The 23,824-nt window shown below is 38.6% G+C and overlaps 1 protein-coding gene across 2 annotated transcripts in view; it reads right to left on the bottom strand.

Moving 5' to 3' along the window:
- LOC308487840 (mitochondrial adenyl nucleotide antiporter SLC25A24) overlaps window positions 1-20,390 on the bottom strand; it is a 38,836-nt gene extending 18,446 nt beyond the window's left edge. The window contains exons 1-3 of one of the 2 annotated variants that reach the window (XM_081026609.1): window positions 20,047-20,390; window positions 9,878-10,004; window positions 6,457-6,544 (exon numbers count right to left, since the gene is read on the bottom strand). In XM_081026609.1, coding sequence (XP_080882735.1) covers window positions 6,457-6,544; window positions 9,878-10,004; window positions 20,047-20,229 — 398 coding nt within the window. In that variant the 5' untranslated portion in view covers window positions 20,230-20,390. Of the gene's footprint in view, window positions 1-6,456; window positions 6,545-9,877; window positions 10,005-19,884 lie in introns of both variants that reach the window. The other variant, XM_081026610.1, reaches the window with a different exon arrangement.
- Window positions 20,391-23,824: the final 3,434 nt, after the last annotated feature.

Below are 23,824 nucleotides of genomic sequence, written 5' to 3'. Positions count from 1 at the left end.
CGAATGGTTTGTGATCCATTTTTTCTTGCACTGGCTCAGGAAGGTATTTCTTAATGTTCTATTGTAACATTTGGAGGTGATTTTGGGATATACTCAAAATACGCTATCAATTTCCTTCTCCAAATTTCTCTAAGCTGAGAAAACTGGCAACGATTGAGAAACAAAAATCAAACTTGGTGATTGGGTCTTTTGAGTCAAGAAGAAACCCTGATACCTCACCTGGAACATTTAACCGTTAATATATTATAACCTTACTTTTTACTTAAATTTTTTATTTAAAATTAATATATTGTAGCCTTAGATATTTTTCACTTAACTTTTTTGTTTTACAAGCTTCTTGGAAACAATGCCATTTGTACCTGTTTTTTTCCTAAGAGTAACTATGTTGTGCCTGTAACTCTATATTTTGACTGCTTTGTTACTCTGTTTACCAGGCACCTACAGTGGCTGGTACAAAAAAAGTGCTCATTTGTTGAATGAATGAATGTGTCTGAAAAACAGTTTTGGTGTTGCCTCCAGACTTTGTATTTATTCTGTAATTTGTGTGAAAATTATTAATAAAGATGGCAAGGGATTTTATAAATTTTGTTCACTATCATGACCAAAGTGTCTAGAACAGGGCCTGGCACAAAGTAAATATTTATTGAATGAATAAATGAATTCTAAATTCTGTAGCTTAAAGCCACAAAACACATAGTACTGACAAACTTCTTTTATAAGATGGTCTTACTGTGGGTTTATAGTGTACTTCTTTTCTAATTACTAATGAGGTTGAGCATCTCTTACCATTATTAACTTGCTATGAATTTCTCCCCCATGTGAAATGCCTGTTCATGCCTTTTGCCCATTTTTCTAAAGGGTTGAGTGTCTTTTTCTTATATACCATGTTTCCCCAAAAACAAGACCTAGCCGGACAATCAGCTCTAATGAGTCTTTTGGAGCAAAAATTAATGTAAGACCTAGTCTTATTTTACTATAATGTAAGACTGGGTATAATATCATATCATATCATATCATATCATATCATATCATATCATATCATACCAGGTCTTATATTAATTTTTGCTTCAAAAGACTCGTTAGAGCTCATTTTCCGGCTAGGTCTTATTTTTGGGGAAACACGGTATGTATAGCTCTCTATACACTTGATTCTAACCTTCAAGTTATAAATTAGCAAATACCTTCTCTTTGTCTTTTCACTTTATTTATGGTGTCCATGAATAGATGCTGTTAATTTTACTATAGCTGAATTTGTCAATCTGTTTATTTATGATTACTGCCTTTTGTGTGTTTTTTTAACGAATTCTTCCCTACATTGACATAAAAACATTTTCTTTTTCCCCCCAAAAGTATTATAGTTTAACTGTCACATTTAGGTTGATTTTTGTGTGTGGTATGAGGTAGGTATCCAATTTCATTTTTGTCTGCATGGATGGATAACCAGGAGCACCATTTGTTCAACAGTCTCTCCTTTTCCCACTGGTTTGTAAAGCTACTTCTGTCTTGTGACAAATCCCAAATATGGATGGGTACGTTTCTGGGTTATGATGTTCCTTTTGTCAATCTGTCAATTTGTGTAGCAATACCACTATCATAATTATAGCTTAATAACAACTCTTGATATCCAATAGGGCAGCTCTTACCTACCTCCCACCACCCCCACCCTGTTCCTTGTGGCTCTTTAAGAATGTCTTGGCATGGAAACATCCGAAATGCCCATCGGTAGACAACTGGATTAAGAAACTGTGGTACAATGGAGTATTACGCAGCCATAAGGAAGAATGAAATCTTACCATTTGCAACAATATGGATGGACCTAGAGAACATTATGTTAAGTGCAATAAGTCAGACAGAGAAAGACAAATATCATATGATCTCACTTATATGTGGAATCTAAAGAAAAGAATAAATGAATGAACTAATCAGAAACAATCTCAGAGACAGAGGAAAAACTGAGGGTTGCTAGATAGGAGGCAGTGTGGGTATAAGAGGGAAGGTGAAGGCATTAGAAAGCACAATCGGTAACCACAAGATTACCATGGGGATACGAAAGTCATTTTGGGGAATGCAATCAATAATGTTCTAAGATTTTGTAGGGTATCTGATGGATACTTGTCTCATTAGGGAGACCACCTCAGGGATGATGTAGATGCCTGATCACTGCACTGTACACCTGAAGCTGAAGCTGAACAATAATGAATGTCAACTACCATTTTATATATATATATATATATATATATATATATATATATATATATATATGTATATATATATATATATATGTATGTATGTATATATATATATATATACACATATACATAGTTACAAGAAGTGGAGTACAGCATTAGGAATAGAGACAGAAGAAATGTAATAGCTGTGTGCGATGTCAGAGGGGTAGTGGATGGGGGGAGGGGAGTTGTCACTGTGTGAGGGATATAAATGATAAATGTCTAACTATTACATTGTTTTGTACACCTGAAACTAATAAAAATAAAAATAAAAATAAAAAAGAATGTCTTGGTTATTCTTGGGCTTTTGCTCTTTAATGGAAGTTTGAGACTCAGCCTAAGAAGGTTTTTAAATGGCACTGAATCATCAATTTGAAGAGAAGGTACATCTTTTCTGTACTGAGTCTTCTGTAATGCCTTCTAATGAAATTTTTGAAGTTGCTCTTACAAAAGTATTGATTGTGGTATATTGTGTTTTTTATGTACAGCTAATTCAGTTTGCTAATCTTTTCTTTAAAATATTTACATTTATGTCATAAATCGTGTTAGCCTGTAATTTCCCTCTTTCGTTAATTGTGTGTCTTTGGTATTATGGTTATAATGGCCTCACAGAATGGATTGGATAGTGTACTTCTACACTCCACAAATACTTGTAGCTCTGTTATTTGATAGTTTGTAAGAACCATCTGGAGCTAAAGTTTCCTTCCTGGAAATACTTTTAATTACTAATGCAATGTCTTTATTTAGGTATTATTGGCTATTTTTTTATTTAGTTTTGGAAAATTACATTTTTTTAGAAATTCTTCTATTTCATGTGTTTTCCAATTTATTGGCAGAAAATTATTCATACTATTTTATTACCTTTTAAAAATTTCTGATGTGTCTACGTGCAATCAAACATCATTTATTTACATCTCTTTTTAGTTCATCAATCTTTCCCGAAATTTGTCTTTTCCAACAAGCATCGTTTCTCTTTGTTGATCTTATTGCTGTATCTTTGCTTTTTTATTTCCACTATCTCTGTTATCTCCTTCTTTCTACCTTCTTTGATGTTATTCTGGTATCTCTCCTTAACACGTTAATTTTCGACCTTAATTCTTTTCTAATACATGCTTTGAGGCTATAAAATTCCCCCTAAGTACCACCTTAGCTATATCTCCCAAGTTCTTTTTTTAATGAACAAATCTTTTTATTGGGGTTAATAAAATTATATAGGTGTCAAGTATACAATTCTATAACACGTCATCTGCATATTGCACTGTTTCTTCACCACCTAAAGTCAAGTCTCCTTCTGACACCCTATATTTGATTCCCTTTATACATTTTTATGTGATGTTTTCATTTTTTTTAAATCAAAGTACTTTTGAATGTTCATGAATGATTTCTTCTTTGATCCGTAAGTCATTGAGAAGTGTGTAATCATTTCAAAAACCACTGGAATTTTTATAACTTATTTCTGTTATTGACTTCTAAATTAATGCATTGTGGTCAAAGAAGGTGGTCTTTGTGATATCAATTCTTTGAAATGTGTTGAGCCTGGGTTTATGGGCTACTGCAAAATCAGTTTTTATATGTTCCATATACACATAAGAAAAAAAATTTTTTCTAATTTTTTCATGCAAAGTTCTATTATGTGCCCATTAAATCAAGCTTCTTATTTATTTCAATCTTTTCTGTCTTGACTAAATCTTTTTCTCTGCTTGACCTATCACATACAGGAAGAGCGTGTTAAAATCTCTCTCTGCTATGATGGATTTGTCAATTTATGCCGGAAATTCTATCAACCAGCTTACAAAATTTTATGTCTTTGTGGTGAATTTTAAGATGTGATGACACTCTATTCTCATTAATGTAAAATTTTAATTTTTACCTTATAATCTTATCTGATATTAATTTAGCTACCCTTGTTTTATTTTTAGTTAGTAGGATTTTCTTTTACTTTTTCTTTCATCTGACAATCTCTGTCTTGTGACAAAATTTGTTTTTACCTTATAATCTTATCTGATATAAATTTAGCTACCATAGCTAAGTGAAAAAAAGCCAGACACAGAAAGCCACATAGTAAATGATTTCATTCATATGAAATGTCCAGAATAGACAAATCCATAGAGACAGAAAGTAAATCAGTGGTTGCCGGGGCTTGCACGGGACAAGTAGGGAATGCTGATAAATCGAGGGTAACCTTCAGGGATGATGAAAATGTTCTAAAATTAGATAGTGGCAATGATTGCACAACTCTGTGAGCATACTAAAAATGACTGAATTGCATGCTTTATAACAGTGAATTTTATGGTATGAGAATTATATGTCAGTAAAGTTGTCATAAAATATTTACATATACAATTATATAGCTGGTGGTTTTTTTTAACTACTTTTTTTTTTTTTTACAGGACTTTTTTTTTTTTTTATTGGGGAACAGTGTGTACTTTTCCAGGATTTTTTTCCAAGTCAAGTTATTGTCCTTTCAATCTTAGTTGTGGAGAGTACCATTCAGCTTCAAGTTGTTGTCCTTTCAGTCTTAGTTGTGGAGGGCGCAGCTCAGCTCCAGGTCCAGTTGCCATTGCTAGTTGCAGGGGGCGGAGCCCAGCATCCCTTGAGGGGAGTTGAGGAGTCAAACCGGCAACCTTGTGGTTAAGAGCCTGCACTCCAACCAACTAAGCCATCTGGGAGCTCAGCTGCAGCTCAGCTCAAGGTGCCGTGTTCAATTTTAGTTGCAGGGGGTGCTGCCCACCATCCCTTGCGGGACTCGAGGAATCGAACTGGCAACCTTATGGTTGAGAGCCTGTGCTCCAACCAACTGAACCATCTGGGAGCTCAGCAGCAGCACGGCTCAAGGTGCGTGTTCAATTTTAGTTGCAGGGGACGCTGCCCACCATCCCTTGCGGGACTGAGGAATCGAACTGGCAACCTTGTGATTGAGAGGATGCTCTCCAACCATCTGAGCCATTCGGGAGCTCAGCTAAGGTGCTGTGGTCAATCTTAGTTGCAGGGGGCACTGCCCACCATACCTTGTGGGTCTCAAGGAATTGAACTGGCAACCTTGTGGTTGAGAGCCCAGTAGTCCATGTGGGAATCGAACCGGCAGCCTTCAGGGTTAGGAGCATGGAGCTCTAACCGCCTGAGCCACTGGACCGGCCCTATATAGATGTTTTTAAATACCCATCCTTCTGCATTCCATGGTCTATTCTGGAGCTTGGGCTTGGAATTTCCATTAGTCTTAAAGCTATGAAAAGGAATACAGGAATATAATTTCTGGCCTAAAGAACAGCAACAACAAAAAACCTTTCACTTTCCTTGAAGAATGGGACTTTGGAAGCAAAATGTTACATGCTCCATATCCCACTGTCCAAATGCTGTTTATCTCCTTTTCATTTCCTCGGGAAAGACTTTCTCACCCAATGTTAATATGTTGAGCTCTAAGTCTCAAGGCCCTCCTATTGAGCAGCTGCTTATAAATTCTGGATAGATAGAAAGGAGAAAAATGCCCCTGGTGCATATATAAAAGGAGATAAATTCAACAATAAAGCCATTCAGAAGAAACTTTTTAGATAATGTTGAAAACTGAAAACATTTACAAGAATCTGTTTTCTGTTGTCATAATAAAATAAAATTAAAAATTAGTCCCTATGGTGTGTTTGTAACAAAAAGAGTCTTCAAGGACACTTAGACTTCAGAGATTATTGTTCTATCCTGTGAAATAAAACATTAAGTCTGTAAAGGCCTGACCTATGAAATAGTTAACTGTTCAGATTGGCACCTCTGTTTTCTGAAAGTTTAAATCTGTGGTGTTTCTTCATCAGTCAGCTAGAACTTTGAAATTTCCCTCTTATCCAGCCACATGTAAGTTAAATAATACGATGACTCCACCAGACTCCTTGTCTTGAAACAATGAGTTCTACTGTCACATCAGACACCAAATGGGAAAAATGGCAGTGCTAAAACTCTTAGACTTCTCTATAGATTTAACACCGCACTGCCATTCCAACGCCCCTTCAGGCCCTGCAAGAAAGAGTCCTATTTGAGCTGACATTTCCCATTCCTACACTTTGGATGTATGTGCTCATACAGAATAAAAAGGGAGAAAAAGGGAAGAAAAATATTGAATATACACAGCAAGGAATGGTGAGGTGCAAGGAGTGGTTTTAAGCCACACAAACATAGCTCTCTAATGCAGGATATGAAAATGAAAGTCAAAAAGTAACCCACTGTCAACAGCTGAAAAGCTTACCTTTGAAGAATCAACATTGCTTGTTGTTCAGAAATAGTTAAACCTAGTATCTTGAGAGACTGGACAATTTCAGAAGCCTCAATTTTTCCTTTAAAAAATAAAAAGAACATAAACTCAGACTCAGAACTGATAAAAACCTTAGAAATCATGAATCTCAAATTCCTAATTTTATAAGGGAAAGCCTTGAACTGATTAAGTAAAATTATGAATTTAGGTGAGAATTATATTTGCTTCAATACATATTGCAACACCAACTCAAAATTTGACAAATACATTAAACAAGTACACACAGTATTTCATTCAGAAATCATAACTGCTTTGTAGCTAAATAGTGATATTCCCCCTAAAGAAGAAGAGACTGAAAGATTAAGTGGCTTTACCAAGGAACATTAAGAAGCAGCAGAACTGAAATCCAAATCAAGATACCCTGATTGTGAGGTAAATTCAATTAAGCTAGGATCTATTAATTTTAAAAGTATGCATTTTCACATTTTCATAAATGACTAGGCATTTATTATGCATAAAGATGTATTACACTGGGTTAAAAGGAAGTAGAAAATAACTAAATGAAGCCAAAGAGTGTGGACTATTCTTCTGAGAAATTTAGCAATAAAAATAAAGAGAACAAAGATAAGAAGATAGTGGGAAAGGGAAAATTATTATTGGAGAAATCAGAGCATGTTTGTATACTGAAGGAGAAGAATCAGAAGAGAAAAAAGGGAAACTATAAGCAATAAATGCGAGTAATATCGTATTCCCTCAAGCAGCTCATGGACTCATGAGGATCCTAAGACTAACAGCATGTGACAGGAAGAAACAAAACAGCATAACAGAGGATTTGATGCCAAACCAGTATTAATGGCAATGTTCTCTAGGAAAAGAGCAAGACAAAAATTACTGTTTGTGGTGAAAGGAAAGGCTTCATTTAAGGCAAGGACTTTGAAGAAATGCCAGGGTTTGAAGAGCATCCTGGGGAGAGCAAAGGAGCAGCCTGAGAATCTGAACAATGTAAGGACCATTAGAGAAATCCATCTGCTTGCAATGAAATTCCTTAAATACCACTCTGAATATTCTCCTTTATAATTGCACTCTTAATAAGATACCCTTGATTCTCACTATTCACGGTCATTACATGAACAATGAATTAGCAAATTCTGAATCACTGGTTCCTATGGGAAATACAGGGTTAGGTTCCTCTGAGACTCTGGTCACAACATTTTTGTCAACCAAACAATACAAAATCTTGTTTTATGTGTGTTTTTATTTTTTATTTAAAGACACCTTATTAAATATGTATTATTGACTCTTTAACACTGACCTCACAGTCAACAGCACTATAACTGATGCCTGAATGAAGCTTACTAACATAGACATTTTCTTCCTAGGGCACATCATGGCCTTCTTACATTTAGGAATTCTAGACTGAACTATGCTTGGGAGCCATTTTAAACAACAAAATCACCAACAAAAACACAAAAATGCAAACAAAGAATGTCACTAAGTAGACTAAAAAAGAACACTTGTTTAAAGTAGGAGAGCTAAAACAAAGAGCAGAGCACACCTTGTTCTACCTCAGCTAGAAATTGCACGTCAAGCAACAAAACGTTTCACTGCTCTGCGCATGTCCACGAAGGACTGTGAAAGCGCTATGAGGATTAACTGTGGGGTTAAATTTCAGCAAGCAGGCAAGTTCTCAAATACAGAATCCTGGGAGGGGGCTTGGGAAAATGGGTAAAAAAGGGAAAGGGATTAAGAAGTACTCAGTAGTCATGGGGATGTATGGTATAGCATAAGGAATATAGTCAATAATATTGTAATAACCATGTATGGTGTCAGGTGGGTACTAGACTTATGGGGATCACTTTGTAAGTTACATATATGTCTCATCACTATGTTGTACACCTGAAACTAATATAATATTGTCTGTCAACTAATTGAAAAATTATTTTATAATTTTTAAGCAAAAAGAAACGGAATCCACAAATAATGAGGATAGACTGCACATGCTTTGCTTTAAGGAAGTCTGATAAACAAATCATGAATCTGTAATGATAAATTTTTTTAAAAATATAGAAACAAGATAAATTATGAGGAAATTGTATTTACTACAAATGTAGCATAAAATTTCATCTTTAATTATTTCCTCTAGTTCATTCAGAATTTCCTGAAATGGACACCGATATGTGCACAACCTATATACTGGGATGACTGACCTCTCCTTACCTGGCAGATGGTCATGAGGTAGCGCCATCTTCCGCTACCGCCTGTCCTAACATTATACAGATAGTTCTATCTCGGCAGCTGAACTGTACAGGGTCCGGGATGGGAGGAAAGTTTACGGGGAAGAGGTAAAGTTGCAAGAAAAGGGTTTTGCTAGAAGACTGGATGAAGGCCAGACTTAGGGGTATATAATGTAAGGTTATGGGAGATAGCAAGTGTTCCAATAGCACTACTTTCTACCGTAAATTCAGCTCTTACTGGCTGAGAGTCACAGACTTGAACAGTCTTCAAAACCATTCAAAGGATTTAGTTGCTAGTTTGTTTGAAGGAACCTGCCTTGACTCGAACTGAATGTTCAGTATAAACCAGGGGCCAGTAAACTATAACCCGCTGACCAAATGAGGCCTGTTGCTTGCTTTTGTAAATAAAGTCTCATTGGAACACAGCCATGGCCATTCATTACATATTGTCTATGGATGTTTCTGTAAGTCTATGAATGAAATGGTCCTGACTACTCATACATAGGGAAGGGCTGGAGACTGCATTCTAATTTTTTAAAATAAATCCCCTCTTCCTATGAAAGGTTGCCTCTAGTGATAAGGGTTTCATGACTTTTCTCTTTCTCCTACTGTGCCCCTTGCTTTTTGCTCTACACAGCTGGGACTGTAACTTCAAGCTATTAATCAAATAGAGAAACCATAAATCCAGTCAGAACATACATATTTAAATGTCTATCTGCTATTTTTTCCTAATTTTCAGGATCAGAGAGTATCTGCTCTAAATTAATTCTTTTAAAAACTATCAAATGAAAGATAATATGAAAATTTTTTAAATATTAGAATGTACAATACTTATGCCTATATGCAAAACAAAAATAAATCCTTCTTGCCCAAAGAGCAAGGAAAAATAATTATTTTTAGCCCAGAGCTTTAAGTCAAATCAGCATAATGTTCCATAGTTAACATTTTATACAAACAGCCTTAAAACTCATTGTTTTTTAATTTAGTGGACAAAATTATCTATAAATTTTCTTCACTAAAAACATGAATTTTATATAAAATTACCTTACTAAGAAAAACAAGTATTGCACTAGTAATAATTATCATTTAAAAAAAGACAGACTAAATTACTTTGTTTTAGATTCTTAAAAGTATGAGAAGTGCTTCTTCATATCTGGTGATGAACAGAAAAAAAGACTCACCATCATTATTTTTGTCCAAACTCTTAAATGCCAACTTCATTTTTTTCTCATGGTCTTTAAGATACTTTATAAATTCTTCAAAATCCAGCTTCCCATCTTTGTTGATATCACCAGTAGTAAAAATTTTCTACAGAAAGAGAGAGAGAGAGAGAAATTTTAATATGGGCTAAACTGCTAAATTATTTGTACCTATATTTCAAGTAGATTGCTGTTTTCCTACAAGACATGTGTTTTATAAATACCAAGATAGAGGAAAACCACTTGACGCAGCATGTGATTTAAATATCTAAATAGTAGGTTCCCTTCTATTTTCAAAATTAAATAATCTTTTCCTAAAGATGTTTACAAAAAGCTGTCATATCAAACTGTCTATCTTTATTAATAGAAATAATTATCTTTGAGAAAGAAATAAAAATTATGGCATTTGTTATTAAATGTAAGCCTTATCCCACTGCTACCCAAAATATTAACCTTCTGCCGACTAGGACACTCACAGTCACCCACTCAAAGCTTATAAATTCTGTTGATTTGATGGCCATGCTCTTCTGGGGAAATAATGCCTCATTGTGGCAGGATGGTGTAATGGTCAGACCTTTAAGCTCTGGACTCAGAGAATAAAAGGTCTGAAACTCATGAGATGCAACAAAAGCTTAGAGGAAAATTTATGGGTGTAATGCACAATTAGAAAAGAAGAAAGGCTGGAAATCAATGAAGCATTCTTAAGATTTGCCTCAATCTTAAGTAATTAGAAAAAAAATTTTTAAGTAGAAGGAAAGAAATAAAGAGTAAAAAGTAATCCAAAAGAAAACAAATATACCAATGAAAGGATAAACAATATCAAAAGATAGCTCTTTGAAAAAAAGACAATAAAATTGATAAACCCCTGAAATTGGCAAAGAACCAACATCAGAAAGTAACAATGAAAATTACTGGACATTATAGACTCTAAAGATATAAAGATATTATGAACAACATATCAAAAAGTATAAAAATTGAGATAAAATAGACAAATGCCTAGAAAAAGAGAACTTATTGAAAATTGACACATCAATAGAAAATATGAGTAGTCCTATAAGTGTCAAAGAAATTTAATCTATACTTTAAAAACATTCCCATGAAAGAAAATTATAAGCAATATCATTAGTGAAATAGATTAAAAAATCCTAAATAAAATGTTAGCAAATCAAATCTAAAAATATATAAAATGGGTAATACTATATTAAAAATGGACAATAGTATATATAAAATAATATATAACAATATATAAAAGATAACAGCATATAAAATGGGAGCTATAACTATATTGATAGAAATAGCTAGATATCTAGATATACATATAGATGTAGATAAAGATATATATCTTGTATTCCAGTAATACCAGTTTAGGTTAACACTAAAAAAAAAAAAAAATCTTGTAATTTACAACATTAACAGAATAAAAAAGTCATATGAGCATCTTAATAAATACAGAAAAATTTGTGATGGATTCAACACCATTCATAATTAAAAACTCCCAACAAACTAGGAATAAAGTGTTTCCTTGGTCTAATACAGTATATATACATACAAAGAATTCTAGCATTTTTTGTTAGAAGAGTGTGAGTAGGATTCTCTTGTCTGCAACGTAAATAGCCTTGATTCAAATACTTTCAATTAGTACTTAGTTTCAAAAGCAAATACATTTGTCTTGTCACTGAAAAATAATTATTTCTATTTCATTCCTTTTACAAATTAAATTGATGATGATTTTCATCTGGAAATTATTTCCTGATTACTCAACACATATCCTGAGATTTGCATCATCCAAGAGAAAATATCACAGCATTCTGGGGTGCCATTTATGTACTGAGTTTCATCTAAAAACTGTATATTGTGGTCAATAGAAATGTTAGTGAACAGCCATGATTTTGGAAATTCCAAGTTAAAGGACACCTCCCGAGTGGTGAGGGAGCGTCTTCCACCTAGGTTCCCATCTAGGCTATAGTAACAGGTGAGTACATTACACAAGATGACCCTCAAAACAAGGTTGCTGCCAACATCTTGAGAGCAATTTGAAGTTGGAAGTCTTATTATCAGGGAGAAAACTGAGAAAAATGTTTGAGAAAAGTATGAGCTGTGTTGAGTTACTCTTAATACAGGAAGGTTGGTAATCGACCTGAAGACTAGAGTGAGGCCCAGGTCAAGCTTAGGAACGTATAAATTTGGCTTCACTCCTCTCTACCCAAAGCGTCTCCCAGGCTCCCAGCCCCATCATCTCTCTGACTAGCCCCACAGAGGCCCACTTGCGCTTCCTCCTGGAAGGAAAAAATCCCCATATCTTCCAGGCCTTCCTGAATCTCAAGGATGTCCAGGGTCCCGTCTTCATTACGGTCCAGGGACCAAAAGAGTTCTTCGTAGAGGGTGTCCATTAGGGAAGCCTCTGACCGTAGGGGTGGTTCCCAGAGGTGGAAGCAAGAGGGAGGTGGAGGGGACTCTCTACGTAGCCCAAGTCCAGTCGGCAGAGACCTAAGACAGCAGTGCCCTCTGAAGCAACAAAGACAAAGCCCCTTCGCGAGGTAAAGCGCAGGAAGGAGATTGCTCGAAGGAGATTGCTCTTCGCAATGGCTCAAGGGCAGAGGTGCGAGGTGCTCCTGGAGCCTCGGTGAGGGCTACACTGGAGGCCTGGCCCTGGAAGGGATGACTGTTCCAGCTGTGCTCCCAGGTCAGCTGATCAGACACCCTGGTCCCTGCCCTACTCCAGGAGGAGGCGAAAGGGGACGACTCACACCCTTTCCCCAAAAATTTCCAGAAGGACCTCTGCACAGGACTGTCTGTAAACGTAGAGCTTTTTAGAGGAACCTGGGTAGGAGTGTTGGGACTGTGGGGACATAATGACCAGTGGTGAGGTCCAACTTTTATTTTTTTTCAGTTGTTTGGTCACACCTTTCAAAGAATTCTTCTAAGGACGAAGCACTTAAGAATTGTCATAGTGAAGATTGGGAATTGAAAACCTAATAAAAAAACTGCCCACTTGGGCCTTTCCTTCTGTGATCCTCCCCCGCCCCAAACCCCTCCTCATCCCCAGCTCCTTATCTTCATCCCGCACTGCGGGAGCTGCAGGGCAAGGCTGCTCTAACCACCTGGGCCCAGCTCTAACCTTACAGATGTTAGCAGCACATTTGAAAGGATAATCTCAAAGTGAGAAGTCAGGAGAAGTCCCAGAGAAAGTGAGGAGATACGCAGAAACAATGTCTGTGGCTTCTTCTTAATCCCCACTCTCCAGAACCACAGAGAGCTCTGGCTTCCCTACACATATATACCTATGGTCCCTCATCCTGCTCCCCTGGGAATGTGGAGGTGCAGCTTCACAGTAAAACCTCCACTTTGTATGTAACTCATTTTCCTTAATATAGAGGACTCTTTAAAAAGTTGAATACTGGGCCGGCCCAGTGGCTCAGGTGGTTGGAGCGCCAGACTCCTAACGCCGCCGAGGTCACCAGTTCGATTCCCACATGGGCCAGTGAGCTGCACCCTCTACAGCTAAGATTGTGAACAACAGCTCTCCCTGGAGCCGGGCGGAGTGAGCAGCTGGCAGCCAGTGTAAGCTGCCATGAGCAGCCGACAGATGACCAGCGACCAACTGCCTCAGCCAGGGGGAAGAGGGGGGAGCGCAAGGCTCATACATAACACTAGCATGGGCCAAGGAGCTGTGTCCTACACAACTAGACTGAGAAACAGCGGCTTGAACCGGAGTGGAGAGGGAGGGAGGCGGAAAAAGGGCGGGGAGGGAGTTGAATATTAAAATTCATATAAAGCAACAAGAACTCTCATTGCTGGTGGGAATGCAAAATGGTATAGAGACTTTGGAAGACAGTTTGGCAGGTTCTTACATAACTAAACACATTCTTACCATACAATCCACCAATCACACTCCTTAGTATCTACCCAAAGGAGTTAAAACTTATGTAACTTATGTCCATACAATACCTGCACACATGTTTATAACAGCTTTACTCATAACTGCCAAAACTTGGAAGCAAGCAAGATGTCCTTCAGTAGGAGAAAAGATAAACTGTGCTACATCCAGACAATGGAATATTATTCAGTGCTAAAAAGAAATGCGCTACCAAGCCATGAAAACACACAGAGGAACCATAAATGCATATTACTAAGTGAAAGAAGCCAATCTGAAAAGGCTACAAACTGTATGATTCTAGCTTTGTGACATCCTGGAAAAGGCAGAACTATGGAGACAATAAAAAGATCAGTGGTTGCCAAGCGGTCTGGGGAACGGGTGGAAGGATGAATAGACAGAGCACAGAGAATTTTTTAGGGCAGTGAAAATACTCTGTATACTACTATAAAGACTGACATATGTCCTTATACATTAGTCCACAGAATGTACAACACCAAGGCTGAACCCTAAGGTAAACCTATGGACTTCGGGTGACAACGACGTGACACTGTAGGTTCATCAATTGTAACAAATGTGCCAGTCTGGTGCCAGATATTAACATTAGGAGAGGCTTCACATCTATGGGGTTAAGGAGGACTATGGGAAATCTCTATACCTTCCTCTTCATTTTGCTGTGAACCTAAACCTGCTGCCTCCAAAAATAAATTCCTTTTTAAAAATTCATAAAGAAAATTTAATCAAGCGCTCGTCTGTTACTTCTTGCTCTTTTCACTCATCACGTCAAGCTGACAAAATAAAGAGGGCCATCACATGTCCCTGAAATACCCATGGGTTTTGCCTTTAGGAAGAGTTTGCACCACGGTTTCGCCTAGAAACACTACTGGAGGCTTCACTATAAATAAACAGCTACCCCAGAGCTGTGGAGCAGTGGCAAATGTCTAACGCTGTTTCACAAGAGGTGCTGTGGCCCAATCAAGAACGAAATATCCCAAAAAAGAGGACTGAGCAGTCCACAGGGAAAGCCCTATGCACTGTAGCAAAAGCAGGTCATCACAAAGTCACAGAAGACAGACATCCGGGCAGGACACAAGAGTCCACCGGACAAAGCAGAAAAGACAGAAGGTACCGCCAGGGTAATAAGGAACAGACTGACAGCATTTTCCAGAACTAATAGATAGCAGGGAGCAAAACCTAGCTGACAGTCTCATCTAATAAAACTATTTGTGTTGACTAGATCTTTCCACTTTTTGAAATTATCTGTTTATTATTTACTTTTCAATTATCCCTTAGCCATCCATCCAACACACACAGGCCTCCTACAGGGAAAGTTTTGAGAACACAGTTGTGGGACCCTGTCTGTCTCGGTCACCACTATATTCCCACTGCATTTCGACAGAGTCTAGCATTATTCAAAAACATGAACTGAATGAATGAAGTATTTGTGCTAAGTTACTGGGTAGCTCTTACTATTCCTAGTCTGCATTGGAGATTTCCAGGCATTAAATAGCTTACTCAAGGTCACAAGTGCAGCAAATGGTGAAAACATTTGAACCCTGGCCTAAGTGATTCCACAACGCATCATAATAACTCTTACACACACTGCACCGTTTAACATAGAAAACACCATGGTCCACATTTCAGAGTGAAGCTTCAACCTTTTTCAACAAATCCTTGTGTGGTTTTCATAAATCTTTCAAACATAGATATCTCAGTGCAGTCTATCTGACCCTTAAAAAGATAAGATTTTTGAACACAGAGTGGTCAAAAGGAGTTAAGCAGTACGCTTACAAGAACATTGTCTTGTGGAAAGTCATTTATTTCTAAATGTCTTCACTGGAATATTGACCAAGGAAACAATGTTGACTAGGCGAGGGGAAAAAAAGAAATGTGAGCTGAGGCCTTAAACAATGGGTAGTAACTTACCAGGCAGAAAAGGGGAAGAGAGAGCAATGCCAAGCACAGAGAAGGAAAAGAAAGAGGTAAGTGTACATGGCTATGGCCCAGTCAGGGATATATAACGTCAGGAGTCTGGAAAGACTGAAGAGTCGACAGCTACTAAAATGAAAAGGGCATTTTATGCCTTACTAAGGAATTCTTCCTTCTCCCCCATTGTTCAGAAATAGCCTCAAAGAAGGGATAACATCAGATTTTTGAATATATAAGGTCAGACAATTAAGTTCGTGAACTTATCTGGTCACCTTCGAAATACTCCCCTTGGGAAGCTATGTACCGACACAAGCGCCTAGTCCACCCTTCAAAGCAATTTTGGAACTCTTTTTCTGGAATGGTCATCAGAGCTGTCATTGTATTATCCTTGATGTCCTGAATGTCATTAAATATCTACCTTTCAATATTTCCTTTATCTTCAGGTAAAGAAAGAAGTCATTGGGGGCCAGGTCAGGTGAGTAGGGAGCTTGTTCCAATATAGTTATTTGTTTATTGACTAAAAACTCCCTCACAGACAGTGCCGTGTGAGCTGGTACATTGTCGTGATGCAAGAGCCATGAATTGTGGGCGAAAAGTTCAGGTTGTTTTTGTCTAACTTTTTAATGCAGCCTTTTCAGCACTTCCAAATAGCAAATTTGGTTAACTATTTGTCCAGTTGGTACAAATTCATGATGAATAATACCTCTGTCAAAAAAGGTTAGCAACATTGTTGCAACAAGTTCGTAAACTTAATTGTCAGACCTCCTAAGTCAGGAGAAAACACAAAAGATACAGATGTTATACAGTTCAGAACATCTGACATAAATGTAGTTGGAATTCCACTGTTTTTCTTATACCATAATTTCCCTGTCACGATGCCTTAAAAATGCACTTCTATGACTTCCATATTTATTTCCTTAGGTAATAAAGTTTCTGACAACTGAGATTCTAACGTAGTCAATCCTCCTTTGTAATGGAGAAATTATCTCATGGAGAAAAACCCTGAAAAGAAATTCAACTCAAAGTAATAAACATTGCTAAGCTACTGTTTTTGTGTGTGATCCTATTCCATCTGTAGTTGTGAATATGAAATTTAAAGACAGCGAATCAAAAAAATCAAAGAATGTGAGAGTTAGAAGAGCCCTTAAATCATGTCACCCAGTCCAACTACTCCTCTGACGCTGCCCAATCATTCAGTATATACTCGATACCCATGGGGACAGAGGGCCCTCAAGGAGCTGGCCGGGTAGTACATCTGTTATCACAGTTTAAAAGTTTTTGTACATAAACTTGCATATCCAGTTACATGTGATCTTGAGAAAAGCTTTGTCCAGACGTCAAGGAAGATATTTGCATTTTAAGAATAATGAAAGTAAATGACTTGACCAAGAGTATATGGTCAGTTTGCACCAAGTGTGGAACTTTGAACTCTAAACTGCTTCCTCCCTTCTTGCTCTTGGTAAATCCTCTCAGCTGTAAGAGTCCAATGATACTAAATCTCTCCTAAGAAAGGTCCAGTAAGAGTCTGAGCCTATGGAAATATGGCAAACAACTTAGCTTTAAAACTTCTTATAATTTCCCAGGCTAACTGAACACATTTATTAATCAGCTAGCCCTGAACTTGGGTACAAGACTACCTTCACATGCTATAAAACCTTGTCCCCCTTTCTCCTCCACACAGTAATAAAAGAGCTGCCATTAACATGATGGCAAGATTTGAGAAGGCAGAAAAAAATATCTGTAAAATCCTATTGGACAAGATCCTCTTTTTTTATTGCCTTAATTCTAAATTCAGATTTTTTTTTTCCTTTTGGTCCTATACTGTCCCACAGTCTTCCAAGCCTAAATTGAAATAAAATAACATATTGATTACTCAGCTAAAATTGCTGACTCTTCACCACATCAGTTTATTTCCCTCATGGTTTCCATTTCAGTAAATTAAAATTTAGATTATTTCCTCTACCCTTTAATGTCTCTAAAATTTTTTTCCTCAGAGTACCTCAAATGACATCCAAACATCGGGACTGTCTTTTACAATGCTCTAATGTGGCCTCTGATGAAAAACAACCAAGAAGGGGACGGGGTGGGGGGGGGGTAGAAGGAAGAGAAAGAAGAGATAGAAAATACTCTAAAAAGCCAACAGGATTACTGGATGGTTATGGGGAAATGAGTAATGGCTGCTCTATCCTTGTTCCTCATACCACATTCCACTCTCATTCCATATTCGGACATTCCTGAGTTCTAGGAGAACTTAATGTGAATTTTCTCTCTTCTTTTTGCTTAGATGAGTAAGACAGGATCCTCATCCTCAAGATGCATGGTCTTAGTGAAGGGCACAGTCAACAAATAAAAACAATACCGTTTGAAAATTATAACAGCAGTGACATGTGAGACAAAGGGCCTACACCTAGTAGGGCGTGATCAGCTCCTCTGTAGAAGGGGGTCCAACAAGGCTCATACCAGAAGAGGTGAGATTATCAAAAAAAAAAAAAATTTTTTTTTAAACTCCCTTTTTTCTCCTAATCATAGAAATGTAATATGCGTTCAGTTTTTAAAAAACTGAAAATAATCAAATATATGGTGATGGAAGGAGAACTGACTCTGGGTGGTGAACACACAATGGGATTTATAGACGATGTAATACAGAATTGTACACCTGAAATCTATGTAAATTTACTAACAATTGTCACCCCAATAAATTTAATAAAAAAAAAAACAACTGAAAATACAAAATTGTAAAGAAAAAATTTAATTCCTACCATCCAGAAATAACCATTCTTAACCTTTTATTGAAGAATGTATCAGTCAAAAAAGACTGCTAGGAACAGTTAATACCTGGCATGGGCACATTATGTTTGTGTGTATGTATGTATGTAGGCATAAGATATATTTTACGTATATGTATAAAATACATATAGTGATAAACATTTGCCATCCTGTTCTGTGTTTGCATACACACAGTTTTATACAATTTCTTTTATAATTTGTTCTTATATAAATTTGGGGAAACATTTTTTATTCCTGATTTGGAGTTCTCTCTTAATCTTACCAAAAGTTATTTTATTCATATTTTCAAAGAACTAACCAAAAATAGCATATATTTAGAAATTTAAAGCACACATTTAAATTTCATGGGTTGGAGATAAAATCATATTGGAAACTAGAAAACTTGGAACTAAACAAAAGTGCAAACTTGTGGGATGCAGTTAAAGTAGTGATTAAAGGGTTACTAAAGTTCAAATTAATGAATCAAGCGTTCAACTGAAGAAATTAGAAAAAGTAAAAGAGTAAAACTGAAGGAAATAACCAGAAATTGAGAGAATTAAAAAAAAAGGACCAAAACTTGGTTCTTTCAAAGTATAACTAGACAAACCTTTGGCAACAAAGACAACAAAGGAAGAGGGGGAAAGATAGCTATCTGGAATAACAGAACATAACTACAGATAAAGTCAGAACTTTTTAAAAATCATAAGTGAATATTATGAATCTTGGTCAAAAATGGGCAGTTTCCTAAAAATCGTAACTTACTAACTCGGACTCAAGAAGAAACAGTAAACTGAAGGGGCCTGTCACTACAAAAGACATTGAATGAGTAGCTTAAAATACGTAACTATAAAACAGTTGTTGGCTCTTAAGTGAATCACTTTCCCTGTTGAGACAGGGCATGCCAAAGTGTCCTATGTTTCAGTGGAGTTGGAGGAGTTCCAAATACGTGCGCCCTGCTCAGGGGGCTGAACTTCAGTGTCATAAGGGAAATGACTCAGAGAAGTTGAAATTGCTCACAGATGGGTCAACCCTTCAGGTCAACTCATGGACTTAGGGCATGAGGAAGGTCTTAATTGAGGGAATGTCGCCTCTCTTCCCCAGAGAGGTGGGGGGAACGTAAGACTGGTTTTCAAACAGATCTGAAACAGTAGACAAAACTGGTGTAACACAGCGGCTTCGAAGAGATACAAAGTGTGAGCCTTTTTACAGAGTTTGGGGCCCACTGAAATCTGAGAGCTAAAAAGTTCAAGTTTGATTAAACGTTTGCAAAGGCGCAAAGAAAAAAAAGCAGGTTAAGGAGCTGGGATACGTTCAGACCAAAAGTATCGTGGTACAGTGGGCCAGAGTGTTCACTGCACTAATTTTATCTGGAAAAATACTCGTAGCCTTTCAGATCCTGACGCGCGTCTGCTGAGGATACCTGGCCGCGCGCCCCATTCCGGAGCGTCTGAGCCCATTCGCGAGCTGAAGTCCTAGTTCCTCCTCCTTCCTGGTAGAGCCGCGGGCCACCGCCCTCGGTGCGGACAGCGCGCTGTCCCCGCAGCCCTTCTGGCCCTCAGGCCGCGGCCCGGCAGCCACCCACCTCCTCGGCGTCCCGGCCCAGGGGGATGCCCAGGTTCCTGAGCCCCTCCTGCAGCTCGCCGATGTCGATCACGCCGTCCCGGTTGCGATCCAGCTGCTGGAAGAGGGTCTCGTAGCGCGTCGGCCGCTCAGCGTCCTGGCAGGCCGCCGCGGGCAGCACGAAGCCCCGCAGCCAGCGCAGCATGGTCCTGGTAGCGCGGGCGGCCCAGCCGAGGGGAGTCACCCGGGCCGCGCGACGGCCAACGGCCTGGTGTGTGCAGGACGCAGGAGCCGAGACCCCACCCAAGCCCCGGCCGGCGCGCTGGGAGGGGCCGCGCCCGCTGCTGCTCGGGGAGGAGCTCGCCCCGAGCCAGCCTCCGCCAGAGGCGCGGAGGGACGGGCCTCGCGCTGCCGAGGGCGGGCAGGAAGTGGAAGGGCTGCGGGTGGGTCTCCGGAACGGTTGGGGGGCCTGGGCGGAGAATGCTGCTGGATCCCAGCTGTCAGGGATGCGGGTAGGGGAGCACGCCCCCAGAAGTCGTGGGTTTCAGCTTCAATTATTAAGAGAGGGAGCGGGGGCAGTTTGGAGGTCTGGTTACTTAACTTCAAGACCCCGTTTTCTTTCTGGGTTGGAGCCTGGGCGCATTGCCCAGAGGTAGTTCTCTCAGCCTGGAAATTAGGCCAGGTCGGGCTTTGTCTAGCAGATCTTTATCTAGCTCAGATCTCTGACTTTTCCCTGTGACTCCAGAGGCACTACACATCTCTGGGCTTGTTTTCCATTCACAAAAATGAGGAACTTGGGTGATTGCACACCTGGGATAGGAATTCTGCTAGAAGAAACACGGGAATTAAATCTGAAGGCAATTAATTTTATTTTAAGGAACACCTAAAAGTAACACTGTTATATGTGAATTATATCTCAAATTGGGAAAAACCAAAAAGGGGGAACTCAAGGGTCTTTTGCAGAAAACGTAGCATCTATCCAGGTGGGCAGTGGTAAAAAGAGGGACTGCTTTGCTCTACAGGTTAGTATGATCTGCCTTTGATAAATCATAGGTAGCATCTGCCAACAGCACTTGTCAGAAAAACCTCAGGCCCTTCCTCTCAAGATAGGTGCAGTAACAAGGCTTGGGGTTTGCTGCCCAGGTAAGACAGAACTTTTTACTGCACAAAATGGGACAAGGGAAGTGTGGGGACAGAGCCCCAGAGAGCAGTTTCCAGGCTCTCGGCCTTACATGGAAAGGTGCTGGCTCAGGTAGCAAATGGCCATCAACTGTGATTGGCTGGCCGTCAGCTGTGGCTAGTTGGCCATCAGCTGTAACCAGTGAGCCATTGGCCACTAATATAACTGCCGTGGCTACACTAACGGAAAATGGGGGCTAGCAAGAAGATGGTGGCTGGCTGGCAAGCACCAATTGCAGAAAGGTGGATGCCGCCAGCAAGAATATAGTGGTATGGCTCCCCTACCTACGGCTCCATGGGTGTTCCTTTTTGGCCTCACCATGTCCTGCGTTCTTATGTGCGGAGCAGGAGCTGTGACCTCATAGGCCGCCCCGCATGACAGGAAGAAACATTGGATTTCAGAGAAAATAGAGTCCTAATCCTTCAGCTATGCAAACTGGGAGATGTGGCCTTTCTAAGTAGCCTCTCAGCAGTAAAATGAGAGTATGAATATTTGCCTCATAACAATAAGGTTGTATATTGTATGTGAAAGGTCTTCATGCTATCAAGTGCCAATCAAATGAGATAGATCATTAATTGTAGTAATTCTCTATTCATCCACAGTTGCTTAACAGAAACTATCATTGTATTCCTATTATCTGCAGGAGATACAACTCTGTACTTGTAAATAAAACTCTTCCCCACATATTTTGAATCACTAAACAAAGACCAGTTATTCTAACAAAATCCAGGAACTCAGATCCTGAATATGCCTCCCCTCAAACCTTTTTATATATTTAAATGTATGTGAATCTAGAGTTTGTAAATTGAGGCCTGCCTGGTAAAATCGTCTTGAAACCAAATTATTTGCTTATGTTACTTCCAATTTCTTGTCTTGTTATGAATTACCCTCTTCTGGGCCGGCCCGGTGGCTCAGGTGGTTGGAGCTCCGTGCTCCTAACTCCGAAGTCTGCCAGTTCGATTCCCACATGGTCCAGTGGGCTCTCAACCACAAGGTTGCCGGTTTGACTCCCACAAGGGATGGCGGGCTGCATCCCCTGCAACTAGCAACGGCCACTGGACCTGGAGCTGAGCTGCGCCCTCCACAACTAAGAATGAAAGGACAACAACTTGAAGCTGAACGGCACCCTCCACAACTAAGATTGGACAAAAACCTGACTTGGAAAAAAGTCCTGGAAGTACACACTGTTCCCCAATAAAGTCCTGTTCCCCTTCCCCAATTAAAAAAAAAAAAAGAATTACCCTCTTCGCTTGGAAAGGCCTTCAAATTTCATCAAATATTCTATCTGTCCTTAAAAATGCCTTTTAACCCATACTGTGGATATTCTGTACTTGAAGAGAGGCTACTTGAAATAGTCTCCCAGACTAAATGTTTTTCTCTCTCTTTCTCTTTCTCTCTCTCTATTTATTTATTTTGTAGTAATTAGAGGAATTACCTCTCAAAATTTTGGCTGAGAAAACTTCACACAAAAACTTGTACAGGAATGTTTATGGCGGTTTTATTTATCGTTGCCAAAACCCAGTAACCAGCAAAATATTCTTATATGGATAAAAGGATAAGCAACATGTGTTGCATTCATACAATGGAATACTACTCAGCAATAAAAATGAATTACTGATACATGCAATGCTACATTATATGACATTCGGAAAGAGTGAAACTATAGGGATGAAAAAATAGATCAGTGGGTGCCAGGGGCTCCTCCCTCCCTCCCTCCCTCCCTCCCTCCCTTCCAGAATCACCAGTTAAAAGCCATGAGGCAGGTTTGAGGAAAGCTTCCCAGAATGGGTCAAAACTCAAAGAAAGAAGGTGGCTGAGCAGGGCAGCAGCCTAATGGAAGATTGGTTACATACAAGAGGATTGAGAAAATAAACAAATATATTGAGGATAATGATATCTAAGCTACTTGCTGACAGAGAAATGAGTTACAAATATGCAAAGGGGAAAGCTAGAATGAACCCTGTAGCGTTGAATTTGAGTTAGTGGTATCTGTGTGAATTCATGGTTTTAAGTATTTTTAGATATAGAAATATAAAGGTGTCTCTGTCCTCACAGAGCATACAATTCAGTGAGGGGAGAAAGAAAATAATCATACCTCCAGGGTTCTGTAGCTATAGAAGAAATTTGGATCAACTAAATAATAAAACTAAAAGTCTACAGAGCAATAAAAAATGGTTCCTCCTACATTCATTTTAAGAGTTACATTGTGCAGAAAAAAACTTCAAATGCACACACTTCTGGTTTTAAAGGGTTTGTCATTCATTTTAAAAACATCTTGCTGTCTTTTCTTTCTTTCCTGCCTTTTGCTACATATACTTAAAAACTGAATGTCTTTTGCATTAAAGTGTGTTTGCTCGTATCTTTGTAATATCTTCAAATTCGTGATCACTTGTTTCTTTGTAAAAATGTCACTGTACTAGTATCTGCGTACTAAGTTTCAAATAGTTTTGAGTGCAATTCAGTTTGCAGAAAGTTCATCTCTTTAAGGTACATTTTCAAAGTTTTTTCCCTTCTGAAGGAAAAGCAGCCACTAGTTGGGAAAATGGCCACAATGTAATGTTTCTAATAACTCAGGAGAGGGTGCTGTAACTTAAAGATGAAGAACAGCTTTGGGATAAAC

Source organism: Rhinolophus hipposideros (genome assembly GCF_964194185.1).
Source record: "Rhinolophus hipposideros genome assembly, chromosome: 19".
NCBI lineage: Eukaryota > Metazoa > Chordata > Mammalia > Chiroptera > Rhinolophidae > Rhinolophus > Rhinolophus hipposideros.
The sequence above is the reverse complement of the archived record's forward strand: the minus strand, read 5'-3'. Positions and strand labels throughout refer to the sequence as shown.